The sequence below is a fragment of the Euprymna scolopes genome, chromosome 28 (genome assembly GCF_053919585.1).
Source record: "Euprymna scolopes isolate OS-2025 chromosome 28, ASM5391958v1, whole genome shotgun sequence".
NCBI lineage: Eukaryota > Metazoa > Mollusca > Cephalopoda > Sepiida > Sepiolidae > Euprymna > Euprymna scolopes.
This window is the reverse complement of record NC_136509.1, coordinates 26,869,433-26,882,135: the sequence shown is the minus strand read 5'-3', so window position 1 is coordinate 26,882,135 and position 12,703 is coordinate 26,869,433. Positions and strand designations below refer to the sequence as shown.

Below are 12,703 nucleotides of genomic sequence, written 5' to 3'. Positions count from 1 at the left end.
GAAACTGTCCAAAAAAAAAATGCAAAAAGAATATGCTCTAATTTTTTATTTAAAGACATATGAATTGATGCACTTATTGCTTGTACAAATGTCTTAAAATTGTTTTCTATTTTCTTTTTCTTTTGCAGCAGATGTGAAGGCCTACCAGAAAAAGAAGAAACGGCCGATTGCAGAGATAATTGCCGAAAAAGAAGCTCAGAGTAAAGAATTAGCAGAAGCGAAAGAAAAGGAAAAAGTAAGTAACAAATAGACTGAATATTTATAGGATGGCTTGATAAAATTCACACTCAAATAGTAGTGGTTACCTAAAAACTAGAACTGCGAAAGCAGACATATCTGCTATATAATACCCCCCCCCTTTTTTTTTTAAGATCTGTAGTGTAACGTATCCCTACTCTCTGTAGAGTAATGTTTCCCTACTTGTTTCAATATAACTTTCATTTCTTTGCTATATTATTTATTGTTGTAGTATTTAATTTAATAACTTGAAAAAGAAATTGTTTCTTTAATATTTAATATTACAACGATTTTATTTAGATATGCTGGGGTTAAAATTATACAGATATTCATTTTCCTCTGAGAAAGGTATCTACATGATAAAAACAAAACTTTTTTTTTTTTTTTAAGTTTAAAAAAATAATTCCTTCTTACAATCCAACATAAAATAAGAACCTCCACAGTAATTAACTTCAATATACATTATTAATTTTTATTTTTGTTTTTTAAAATAAACTGTTAAAGTTAAAAAAATTAAGTAAAGCAAGATAATTTTAGCTTACTTATATATAACTATATTTTAGTGTGAGCATTCCCTATTTCTACCTGTAATTGAGAATTTAGGTGAATACTTAATTTTTTGTTTTAGATTGTTGTCCTCATCTTGATTGTTTATCGGTTGTCATAATTGATAAAACTAGGTATTCCACAGCTGTCTACCTCTCGTGTCACATTTCATGCCTTTTTCAGATGATATAGTCTTAGCTGATAGGTATTGAACTCATACCTTTATATAGAATTTGCTCTAGAATGTCTCTTAATCAAATCCTTCACTGGACAAAAGATAACTTAAGCTAATCAATTTGGGACCTGAAATGTTAAAATTTGGCATGTTAATTTCCACATAAAAACAGTTTCTTTTGTGATTTTTTTGTTTCTTTTCTTTTCCCACTTGTAAGATTGACAAATTTGGTCTTTCGATTATTTCAGTCTGGTTCAAGTGGCCCAAATGTGAACAGCAGTCTCCTTTTATTTCAATCAGTGTAGCTGTTAAGATCGCTTGTACTGTGCATATGTCGCTTACATGGGCTCTATCTACTACAATAACTGCCTTAAACATTTTAAAATAAAAAATCAAGATAAGGATAGCAGTTTTACAATGTAAATAGTAACCAGTCTAAAAATCTTATTCAGTTTAATCTGGAGTTTTAAATTTTTTTTAAAGCCTTTTCTATTAAAATGCATACTAACAAATTCTGAGATTTAGTCTTTTTTTGATTTGACTAATACATTTGTTGTAATCTATTATAATTTTATAGTGAATGAATTAAGAATTAGATTTTTTTTAATTTTTTTTTTTACTTATGTTATTAACAAAGATTTAACTCTTATTTAATACTAATAGTGATTTTTGTTGATGTCTCTTCCTCACAGTGTGCATTTTCATGTGCGTATGAGGAAATTTACCATAACTTTCTGCTTATCAAAAATAGATTTAAAACAATTCCAAATTTCAGTTTCTCTGTACTTAACTCTTTCAGGAAGAACTTAAACGGGTGAAAACTCCTGTTGATCAGGCTGCCGAAAAACTCCGTCAGAAACAGCTCCAAGAAGAATCTGATTTGAAATTAGCTAAAGAGGCTTTTGGTGAGCATCCTTTTTTTTTTTTTTTTTTTGGAGTTTTTTTTTTGGGGGGGGGGGGGGTATTTAAGATATATTAATATTTTGTTACGACTATTCAGTGGTGCTTATAGACACCAAAATAAGTTTTCACATTTGGCTCATGATTTCTTAATCAAAATCGTTGTGAAGATTTTTTGCAACATCCATGGGCAAAGGCTACAAGAGCTATTTATTGCCTGGCATGTTGCCTTTAAAGTAGAAAATTCAGTTATCAAGGCCTAAGACTGTTCCAATAGTTGAAGGAGATTAAAATTTTATTGCCTTGACTATATTTGTTTGAAGGTGTTCAGTTTTAAATTCAACCTTTTATTGTTTCTGCTCTTGTCAAGATAGCAGGTAGTTAGATTTACTTATCCTGAGTATTCATACACTTTCCATCTTTCTTGCACACACACACACACACACATATATATATAACCCAGAGTTATCATCTGATGATGGCTTTGTGAAAGAAAGTTATTGTATAAAAATATATATATATATATATATATAGCAGGATTTCAAAGCTGCTAATATCGCTTAAAGAAATAACAGATCTTATATACCGGCAGAAAGACTCAATGTTGTCCGTGATTGAATGAGGATCAACAAATGTTCCACTACTCATACTTTGTCATCGAAATTAATGAGATCCCCCCCCTTTTTTTTTTCATCAAATCAGTTGATATGTCAACAGATACTTAAATCTAAGGGAGATAACTAGAATAGATATAACAAAAATAAGCAAATTTTGCAAGGTATAATTTGGAACGCTGAAATAATCAGTAGAACAATAAAAGAATGTTAAATGAAAAAAAAAAAAAAAAAAAGTGATTACATGATTACTGTAGCCGAGTTCTGGAAATCACTGAATCAGTTTATGAAAAGGAAACAAGTTAGCAATCAAACTATACCTGAATGAGGTTAGTCTCCAAAATTGCCTAAGCAGTAAAAAAAATTAAAATACACAAATACTATACTTGTAAGTGCTTGGTGAAGTTAGTCCCAGAAATTTCAACAAAAAAAAATAAGTTAATCAATGAACTTAAAATATAACAATGTTAAGTAACAAAATAAACTTATTAATTAACGTACACAAAACAAAAGTAACCAACCTGTTACAATGAAATGATAATTAAACAAAAACAAAAAAACTTGTTTGAAACGATGGTAATTAATCAAAAGTAAATTAAACTTGTTAATTCACGGAAAATAAACTTTTTTGAAGTATTTAAATCATCATTTGAATTTTTTTTAATGAAAATAAAAAAAAAATTAAATTAAATTTCTTTTTCTTTATTTTCATTAATCAGTCAGTGTCAGGATTAAAGCATTTTTTGAAGATCAATAACAATAAAGAAATTGTTGTCCAATTAACCAATGAAAAATGCTTCCTTTATTTAAGAATAAAAATATTTTTAAAAATCAACACTTTATCTTGTGCAAAATCTTTAAACGCTATTTTTTTTTTTTTAATACATTTATATATTTTTTTAAAGATTTATGGATAATTTTTATTTATTTTTGGATAAGAGTTTTGACAATACAGGTACTCAGGAAGAGAAAGGATGGTGGGAGTTTTTTTTTATTATTAAATTCAATTTTTACTGTATATTTTGTTTATTAAATTACTAGATGAAACTACAGAATAGAAAGATTATACTTTGTGAAATATGCTTAATTTTTGCTATATCTATGCTGGTTATCTCCCTTAGATTTAAATATCCGTTGACATAAGTGCTCATTTAGCTTCACGTCTCCCCACATTGACAGTCCACAATACATTGTAGTCTACATTGCACTGTAGAGAATTTACTGTTGATTTTATAAAATCTGTAAATAATGGCTTCACTTAAAGTTTAAAATGCAATAGTCAAGTATTATGCTTTAATTGTGTTCTAAACAAAAACATTCACTTTGAATGCGCCCCAGTCTTATCAAAGAACCAATTGTTGATTTCATGAAATTATTTTTGCATAATCACTTAAAGTTAAACATACAAAAGTCAAGTATCATGGTTCAGTTGTGCACTAAAAAGTAACATTCATTTCAAATGCTCCTGTCTTATAAAAGAATCTATAATTGATTCTTATAGGATGAATCTTTCTGCTTGCGCAATGATAAAACTTCTCAAATCCACTTGTGATATTTGGTTGTATACAAGTGTTAACTTTGGCCAAAATCTGACTTCCTTCTTTAATTGGATTTTTTCAATTTTCGCAACTTATCAAGCGCATTCCGATACAAAACTTACGTAAGAACACTGCCAGACACCTAAAGTACATTTGTGCAAAATTTAAAAAAAAAATTTGCCCAGCCGTTTCTGAGTCCAGAAAAATGTACGCACACACACACACACACAGTCAAAGTTCCTTTTATATAGTAGTATATATAAAAATGTTTCAACAATTTGAAAACACAATTTTTGCCTCTTTCTTCCCCCTCCTTGAACGTCTTTATATCTCAATTTATTCAGGTATTGTTGATTTGCCCTCAACTTCCTCTAGCACTTTGTTGAATACATGGCAACAACACTACAAGTTATCAGGTTGGATATTTATGTCTTTACATATGCCATCACATGGCCTCTTACACCTACCTACCTGTTCTGACTGCTTTTTATTTTTGTTTGCTTTGAAGGGAAAAAAAACTGAATATGCCACATTTGCGGTTAATGTGTCAAATGTGTTTATTTTTAAAAGCAGGCCTTGGCAGCAATTTCTATATAAATATAATTCTACTTTCAAGGTGACCATCGCTTCCCCTTCACTAGTAGGTATGATTACCTATGATTTTTGGTATTGACAGATTACATCAGTTTAAAAATATTTATGGAAAACTTTCGCATGTAAATCTTATTCCAAACTCTAACATAGTTATACTCTTATTCTGAATGATCATTGCAATAAATTAGGGGTGCGTAAATCTGGAAACCTGATTTTGATTAAATTTAAACCAATTTCACTTTCTTTGGTGATATACCCCCCCCCCCCTTTTTTTTTTTTTTACACTAAATAGTTTTATATCCTGTCTGGAGCCATTTTCTTTTTATATAATATATATATATATATATATATATATATATATATATAAAATATATATATATATATATATATTGATGAGAATAATGGAAATAGTGTTCCGATGAAATAGAGAAATAAAAAGGAACAAACCGAGTTATATTTTCATCAACGTTTCGTCTTTTAAAAACATTGGCCAAGCTGTTTTGGAGTCTATAGAGAACGAACGAACACGCGCGCACACACACAAAAAGTGCTTGTCATATATAAGTAAATATGATGTCGCATTGGTTACTTTTATTTTACGTTTGAGTTAAGAATTTTTGTGTATGAATTATAAACAGTATAAATTTCATATATGAATTATAAACAGTATAAATTTCATTCAACATAATCCCAAAAATTTTAAACATTTAATTTTTCCTTAAAGCAGTTCTTAAAAAAATATATTCAATGTTAACCACATGAATGATGAAAATAAAATAAAAAGGATTTATATAATTTTAGTTTTGTGTGGAGTGAGTTGTAAAAAAAAAGCTCGAGAAAACAATAGTTAGATTTAGAAAACAATTTCTTTAAATAGTCAGATATGTCTTATGATTGACATATGCTATGCTTATCTTGGCTTCACATTTTGTTTTATTCAAATTATTAATTTGGTTTCAAAGAATTGGCACAAGCTTGCTTTAAATGGCATATTTCCATTTTTAAAAAAACAGCAACATGTTTTTTTTTTGTTTTGTTTTTTTAAATGTTTCTTTACTTTAAAAAAAAAACATTTCTCAAATCTGCAAACAAGTGTTTGCATGTGTGAAAACAGAAGTGTTAAAGAAAATATGTAATAAGTACTCATGTTAGAAAGAAAATGTTGTACACCCAAAAATCACACAAATTGATCAAGTAATAGTTTTAGAAAGAAAATCTTTAAGGGAATTTGAGTTTCTTTTCTCTGTTCTCATGTTAAGAATGGTTTTCTAAAATCATGCAAGTTTGAATTATTTTGGAGGCCTCTCCCTTGTTTTCAGCCTGCTTTCAAGATTTTTGTTGCTATTTGCACAGAACTTGCTTTTATTTAAAAATAAAACTACTTGATCAATTTGTGTGCGTGTTTTTTTGTTTTTTGTTTTTTTTCTTACATACATCATACTAATTTTTCATAATTTTTTTGTTTTTTTTTAATATAGGGAATTTTGGACAAACACAAAAAAAATAAATAAAAACATGTTTAAATGGAAAAATAGGATCAATTAGGCTGGCCATTTTCTAGAAACTGACTTTGAAATATTTCAAATTTGACATGTTTCAGACGTTAAATTAATTAGATATATTTTGATGTGTGCATGATTAATAATTTCTTTTCTACCTAACAATATCTGCATGCCATTGTTTGTTCACCCATCTATTACAAATGTTGTCTACTGCTGAATCCTAAATGTTTTTGTTTTTAATTCCAGGTCTGTCTGACAGTAACGAAGGAGTGATTGATAAAATGAGCCCTGAAGGAGAAGAAGACTTTTTAAAATTTGAACAGGCATTAAAAGACAAAATAACCACATTTGAGGTGAATAAATTATTTTCTATTTTTGTGTCTTTTATGTAGACATAGTGGTGGTTGGGGTCATAAGTTATATTTTATGGCGACATCAGAAGTTCACGAATACTTAATTTATTTAACATGATTAAATGAAGATATTTCTGAATGTCTAGCAAGGATGTGAATTCTTCACTTTTAGCAAGAACTTTGCTTTAAAAAAAGAAATTCGTCCAGAAAAGGCAGATTTCTATTTAAATCGTCAGATGTTAGTTCTCGTTTCTTTTGTTAAAATTTGCCTTCTATTATTTAAAGGGCAGTAGTCTGTATGTCCAGCTAAAAGTCCCAAACTGCAAAACAGACTCGCAAAGTTCATATATTCTTGATTAGTGTAGCCCAAGAATGAATAATTGACATAAAAAAAAAAAAAATTCATTCTTTGATCCTGAATTGTGCATAGATTTCAATTAAGGTCTGTTTTCTGGACATTAACTAAAGGGAAGTAACTCTAATATTTTGTAGGAGTTAATTCCCTTAAGGGAGTGCACACCTTCAGAGATGAATGGGAGCAGAGTAAGAATTTTAATAGAAATGTCACACTTTTGTTTCAGGCAATGGTAACCGTGCTAGTTTTTAATTGAGCTGATTTCTGCTAAAATCTGTACCTTCTTGCAGCTTTTTATTGCTATTGGGTTAAATTTTACTTTTTTTTTTCTCCCTACTCGGTATTGCCTCCTTTTCCCTCTTATGACAAGTTCTCTCTGAAAAGTAAATTTTGCTGTGAAGGCTAAAACTTCAAAGATTTGGGGTGGAGATAACTTTTTTTTTATTCAAGAATGACCTTTTATCCCCACTCTACATACACAATCTGTGTTCTGTTTGACTGATTAAAGTTGTTTATGAAAAATGTTCTTTTTTGTGCTTCTCTCTCCGCATACACGTCATTTTCAGCCCATGTAAATTTTCACATTACTATTTTAATATCATTACAATACTTGCTAAAATGTCATCCAATTACAAATAAATGATCAAAGTGAATATTAATAATTTATTCTGCAATGCAAACAATCTTTTTTTTTTTCCAGAAATCACCACATTATGCTGCATTTTTAGACAAGTTATTTACAGATCTTGTAATAAATGGTAAGTATTTGTGTTCCTCTATAATTTCTCTTCGGCATCTTCATGTTTCTCTATCTCAAAGTATGATTGGTTGTAAAGGCAGCATTAATAGTCAACTCTCTAAGTCTAAAAACAAAAAACCAACACTTTGCATACGTATTAGTTGGATTCTGGGTGTGTGTGTGTGTGTGACATCCATAATCCTTTAAATGCTAAAGTCTACATCTACTGTCAGGACCGTGTTTGTCAGATGAATTCATTTCCTTGTCTGCTCAGTCACAATCCATGTTCAACTGTGTGTTAACTTCAAATGTCGAGCTGATAACTCAACTCTGTTAACTGTTGCCAAAAAAAAATGCTCCCAGCTGTTGCACTAAGTGGACTGTCGTAAAAACGTTGCAAACCACTTGACTCTACAAGCCACTTCCATATTGTCAAAAAAAAAATCATTGACTGTCTCAACCCCATAGTCACTCCCCAATGTGCCTGCAAGCTTATTTTCAGTATATCTATTTTTGTTACAGAGAGGGAGGAGGAGTTGCAAATGGCAGAGATGATTCTGAAGAGGACAATTGGCTATCTGGGCTTGCTCCTCAATAGAAACTGAACCCAGGAAAGTCGGTTGATATAGATGCGCTGGCAATAACATCAAAGAAGTTCAAAATGGGGCAGGGCGGGGTGGGGGACAGAATTCTGGAGTATTTGGAATCAGCTGGAACTAACCAACATTTCAGACAAAAAAAAGAAAGGTGTGGAGGAATGTAGCGATCCGGCTAGTCTTCTGAATATCACAACACGTTCATTGTTTGATCCTTTTTTTTTTTTTTTTTTTTTTTTTACAGTCATTGCTACACCTTAATTAAAATCCCTATTGTAGCTCTGTTTTGTTTCCACTAAGGAACAAATTTTGATACATTGTCTGCTGATAAACACTATTTCCTTTGTTACTCGATAAGCCTACTTTTTCTTTTGTTATATTTCCTTTTTCTTTTCTCTGCGACTTACAATACTGAAGCTGTTCATATATGGTAGTTGACCATTGAAATTTTATGAATATTTGTATATCCCATCATATTTATTCCGTATTTCCCATGTTTCACCCTTAGTTTGCTGAGGATGTAACTTGTGATTTCTGTAGCCCAACATGACTGATCTCTCCACATCCTTTTGAAACTACCAGAATCAATAACCAATCAAAGTTTTTCCTTTTACATCTGCATGTACAATTAATTTTTTGTATCCTGTAGTGTTCTATTAGAAATAAGTGGTGTGAGAATATGTTTGCGGGTAGAGTTCTCTGTTCTGCTCAATTGTGATGCTTTGGTTTGTCGCAGATTATCGAACAGATGCAGCAACAGGATGACCAAAAGTAATCCCTAATTTCCAGTGAAGAGATCTTTTTGGGTAATTTTGCCAGGATCCTCTGCCAAGACATCTGTTTGTTGATGATTGTCACAGGAACTACAATTACTCATAAAAGATGGAGGGGAGTTATTTATTTTTAAGCGTGTAATCCCTCTATTGTGTTCTTTCTACGGTAAAGTGCATTAAATGTTACTTTGTGAAGGGTGTACCTCCTCACCATGCATGGACGGCTATTCACTATAGAGACTAGCTACAAAGCTTCAGCTGCACAAAAGTGCTTTGGGACGCATCCTATAATATAGCATTGAGTGCTTGGAGATCGGTCAAAGGTCATCTTGAAAAGGTATTACCCCTCTACATGAACCCCTTAATATATGCTGTGATCATTCAGGATTTAGTGCAGGTCAGGGAAGAAGTCGGCTCAACCTGACCAGGCTGAATGCTGTTGTAACATTTACCGTTAATATCTGCTTTTAAATTTGGTGATAAAATGAGTAACTCTTTTGTTTTGTTTTTTTTCCATCCATTTCAAACCAATTAAATTTAACATAATTTTCTTTACTCTTAGTGGAATCTGAAGAAGTTAGAAAACTTAGTGCAACACTCAACAGTATGTATCATGAAAAGCTCAGACAGCAAAAGGTAAGATCTGTTTTTTATTTTAATGGAGTGGTATTTTTTTTTTTTTTTTTTTTCTTAGGCTGTTAGAAAAATATTTTAAAGTCTGTTACAATTGTTTTGAAGTCATATAGTTTAAGTTTTACAGGTTTTTTTTTTTTTTTTTTTTTTTTTTGTCAATTTTGATTTTAATTACTATTTTTCATTTAAATTAATCGTTTCTCGTTACAGGAAGGTGAAAAGAAGAAGAAAAAGAAAAACAAAGCATCTTTAAAAGTGACCCGTAACAATGATTTAACTGATGATTTAGGCTATGATGACTTTGCTGAAGACTTTATGTAATTTACAATATTTGGAAATATCTGCAATCAGACACAAATCTACTGACTTCTACAAATATAAACTCCTCTGCCCTTTCCTCTCTGAAGGCCAGAACAAGGTGACTGGTTGGCTAATGGTGACGACTGCTCTCTTTCTTCTCGTACAGGTTTTCTGTATATGGAGAAATCAAATTGTTCTTCTTGGTTTGAAGGAAAGATCCCCATGGCCTGAATTCAATCTCACCTCTCTTTTTCTCTTTTCTTTTTTTTCTTTTCTGGTGTTTGAGCCTTTTCTCTTGAAAGTCTGACTATAAAACTGCGATTATTAATGGGTTACTTGCTAATGCTGGAAATCCTAAGCCAAAAACAAAATGAAAGGAAAATGCTAATAACTTTGAATTGTCTTCCTCTCCCTAGAATCTTTCTCTCTCTTTACCCATTTAGTAGACTACTTGGTGCTTGTCTAAAATTCTGCCTATATTAAAAATAAAAATAAGAAAAATTTGTAAGTACCCATGATGGAAAGAAAATATTGTATTCCAAAAATCATGTAAATTGGTCAAGTAGTTCTATTTTTATAAATAAAATCATTTTTAAACGTATTTGAGTTGTTCTACAAAAATCTAAAATCTGGCAAATTTAAACTATTTGGAGTTCTCTCTCTTGTTTTTAGCCTTTTTTTTTCTCAGATGTCATCGCGATATAGTTGCTGTTCACTCAGCCACAAAATTTGAATTTCTTTTTTAAAAATAAAACTGCTTGATCAATTTGCATAATTTTTGGTATATATTTTCTTTGTCATAAATATTTTCATAAAGTTTTTCTCGTTTTTTATTTATTTTTTTTTTTTTTCTATTTTTTTTTTTTTTTTTTCTTAGGAAGAATTCAAGACGAGCATTGAACACTTGGAATTTTGTTCCATCAAGACTACATCATTGGTTTTGGAGAGAAATGTTTCCTTTTTGTCTTATTTTTCTCAAATGTAGATTCTATTTTACTTCTTCTGATATGACCTTTTTAAGATTTTCTATTCTCGAGTGAAGTCCTCTATCCGAGAAAGAGTATATGTACTTGGAAATCTGTGTAGATCCAGTAATCAATCATTCCATTTGGGATTGTCATCTCACACTAATCTGATCTGATTAGATTTTTCATAGATTAATACTGATTGAAATAGATGAAAAATGACGGCCACTTCAAAATGAACTTTTAATTTAATCAGTTTCTTTTTTTCTCTTTAACAATACTAGCAGATCAAGCTGTCTGAAAATACTGGTTTTCTGACCAAAAATGCACCAAACATGGCTATTTTTATTTTTTATTTTTTTTCCTTTCCCCATTCTAAAGCTCAATCAATCATGTTCTGCAAAGCCAAAAACAAAACTTATTCTTTACACACATAAAAAACAATTCCATAAATAAACATTACAAAATATAAAGAATTTGAGGCATAAACGGTTTTACCAAATTGACTGAATTCGTTATTGAATAATAACCCGAAAAATGTTGGTATGCCATAAAACAAAACCACCTTATCTTGACCTTTTTAGAACTATGAATGCCTTCATCAGTGACTATACTCCTTTCGGTGATGAATTATTAATAACTTGGATCATTTAAAGAAACTAACTCAACGGAAGATGGCATTTTTAATTAGATATTCATAAAGTATTACTACCACTTCACCTATTTAATTACATCATCTTATATATAAAAGGCAAATGCCTTCACGTGTTAACTTGGCTCAGAGCAAAGTGTAGTATCTGTTCTAATATTACACTTCATCCTTTGTTCTCGATCAGTGAAGGGGAATTCCTTCTAAACTGAGACGATTTATATCATTATCCCAATCAAGAGTGCCCCTTTCTGGAGCGCTTAATTTTCCCCATATTAAAAACTGACCATTACTCTTCCCTTTGTGGGGAGGCAAGTAAATAGGGATTTACTAAATGTTGTTTATATTATATACTTTTGATTTTAACAGATTGGTTACTTTGATTGTTGGTTCAAATTTTAGATAATCCATTCATTTTTAAATGAGTCCTATTTTGGAGAAGGAAGAAAGGGGTATATCATTGAAAATATTTGAACTAATGTTTAATGGCATATAATACTACTGGTTAAATCTCAATTCTGGAGATGGCATTTATTTTTCTCTCCAGTTATCTCGAAGAACATCTTGCTCTTTCTCGTAACTTTCAACAAACAAATGACAAATCCAAAACTGGCAGAACTTTATACTGAATGTTTCTTTCTGCGGAGATGGTTACTTCTCTTCCAATCTTTTTCCTGCAAGTTCAGGGTTCAACCTTTTTTTTTTTTTTTTTTTCACATGCACAGAAAAGCCTTTATGATGTCCATACACATCACGGTATGAATGTCATATTTAAAAAATTATGTAAACTGATGAATTTTTTTTTTTTTTTTTTTTTTTTACTAAGAAAATCAAAATTTATGAATAAGCCAGGTGCTGTCTTGACCCGCCATATCAGTGGTTTCCTCCTCCTTAATAACCTCTCTAGAAATAAGAGATCAAAATCAACCTTGTAATGGCTACAATATTATTAATTGCTAAAAATTAAAATTTACAGGATCAATTTGTATTATTTTTGGAATATGACATTTTCATTCCGTGACAGGTACATACATTAAGGTTTTTCTGTATTTTTTAATTAGGTTGAACCCTAGACTTGAACTATTTTTTTTTCTCTTGTTTTGCTTCCCAGTAATAAAATTTGTTATTATTTGAACTATTTGGTCTACTCTTCTCATATTGGATGTTATTGTTTTCTGTCGGTATTACCTCTAACCTTCTACATGTGTATCTTGTTGAACTCTGGAATCTGTAC

The 12,703-nt window shown here is 30.5% G+C and overlaps 1 protein-coding gene across 9 annotated transcripts in view; it reads left to right on the top strand.

Annotated features, from left to right (window-relative positions):
• The window catches only part of LOC145249532 (eukaryotic translation initiation factor 3 subunit J-A-like), a 62,365-nt gene extending 50,183 nt beyond the window's left edge, over window positions 1-12,182 (top strand). For 2 of the 9 annotated variants that reach the window (XM_080111151.1, XM_080111148.1), the window contains 7 exons: window positions 132-235; window positions 1,758-1,863; window positions 4,355-4,426; window positions 6,353-6,459; window positions 7,515-7,572; window positions 9,485-9,558; window positions 9,766-10,226. In XM_080111151.1, the coding sequence (XP_079967277.1) occupies window positions 132-235; window positions 1,758-1,863; window positions 4,355-4,426; window positions 6,353-6,459; window positions 7,515-7,572; window positions 9,485-9,558; window positions 9,766-9,876 (632 nt within the window). In that variant the 3' untranslated portion in view covers window positions 9,877-10,226. Of the gene's footprint in view, window positions 1-128; window positions 236-1,757; window positions 1,864-4,354; window positions 4,427-6,352; window positions 6,460-7,514; window positions 7,573-9,484; window positions 9,559-9,765 lie in introns of all 9 variants that reach the window. The other 7 variants (XM_080111147.1, XM_080111150.1, XM_080111155.1 and 4 more) reach the window with 5 other exon arrangements.
• Window positions 12,183-12,703: the final 521 nt, after the last annotated feature.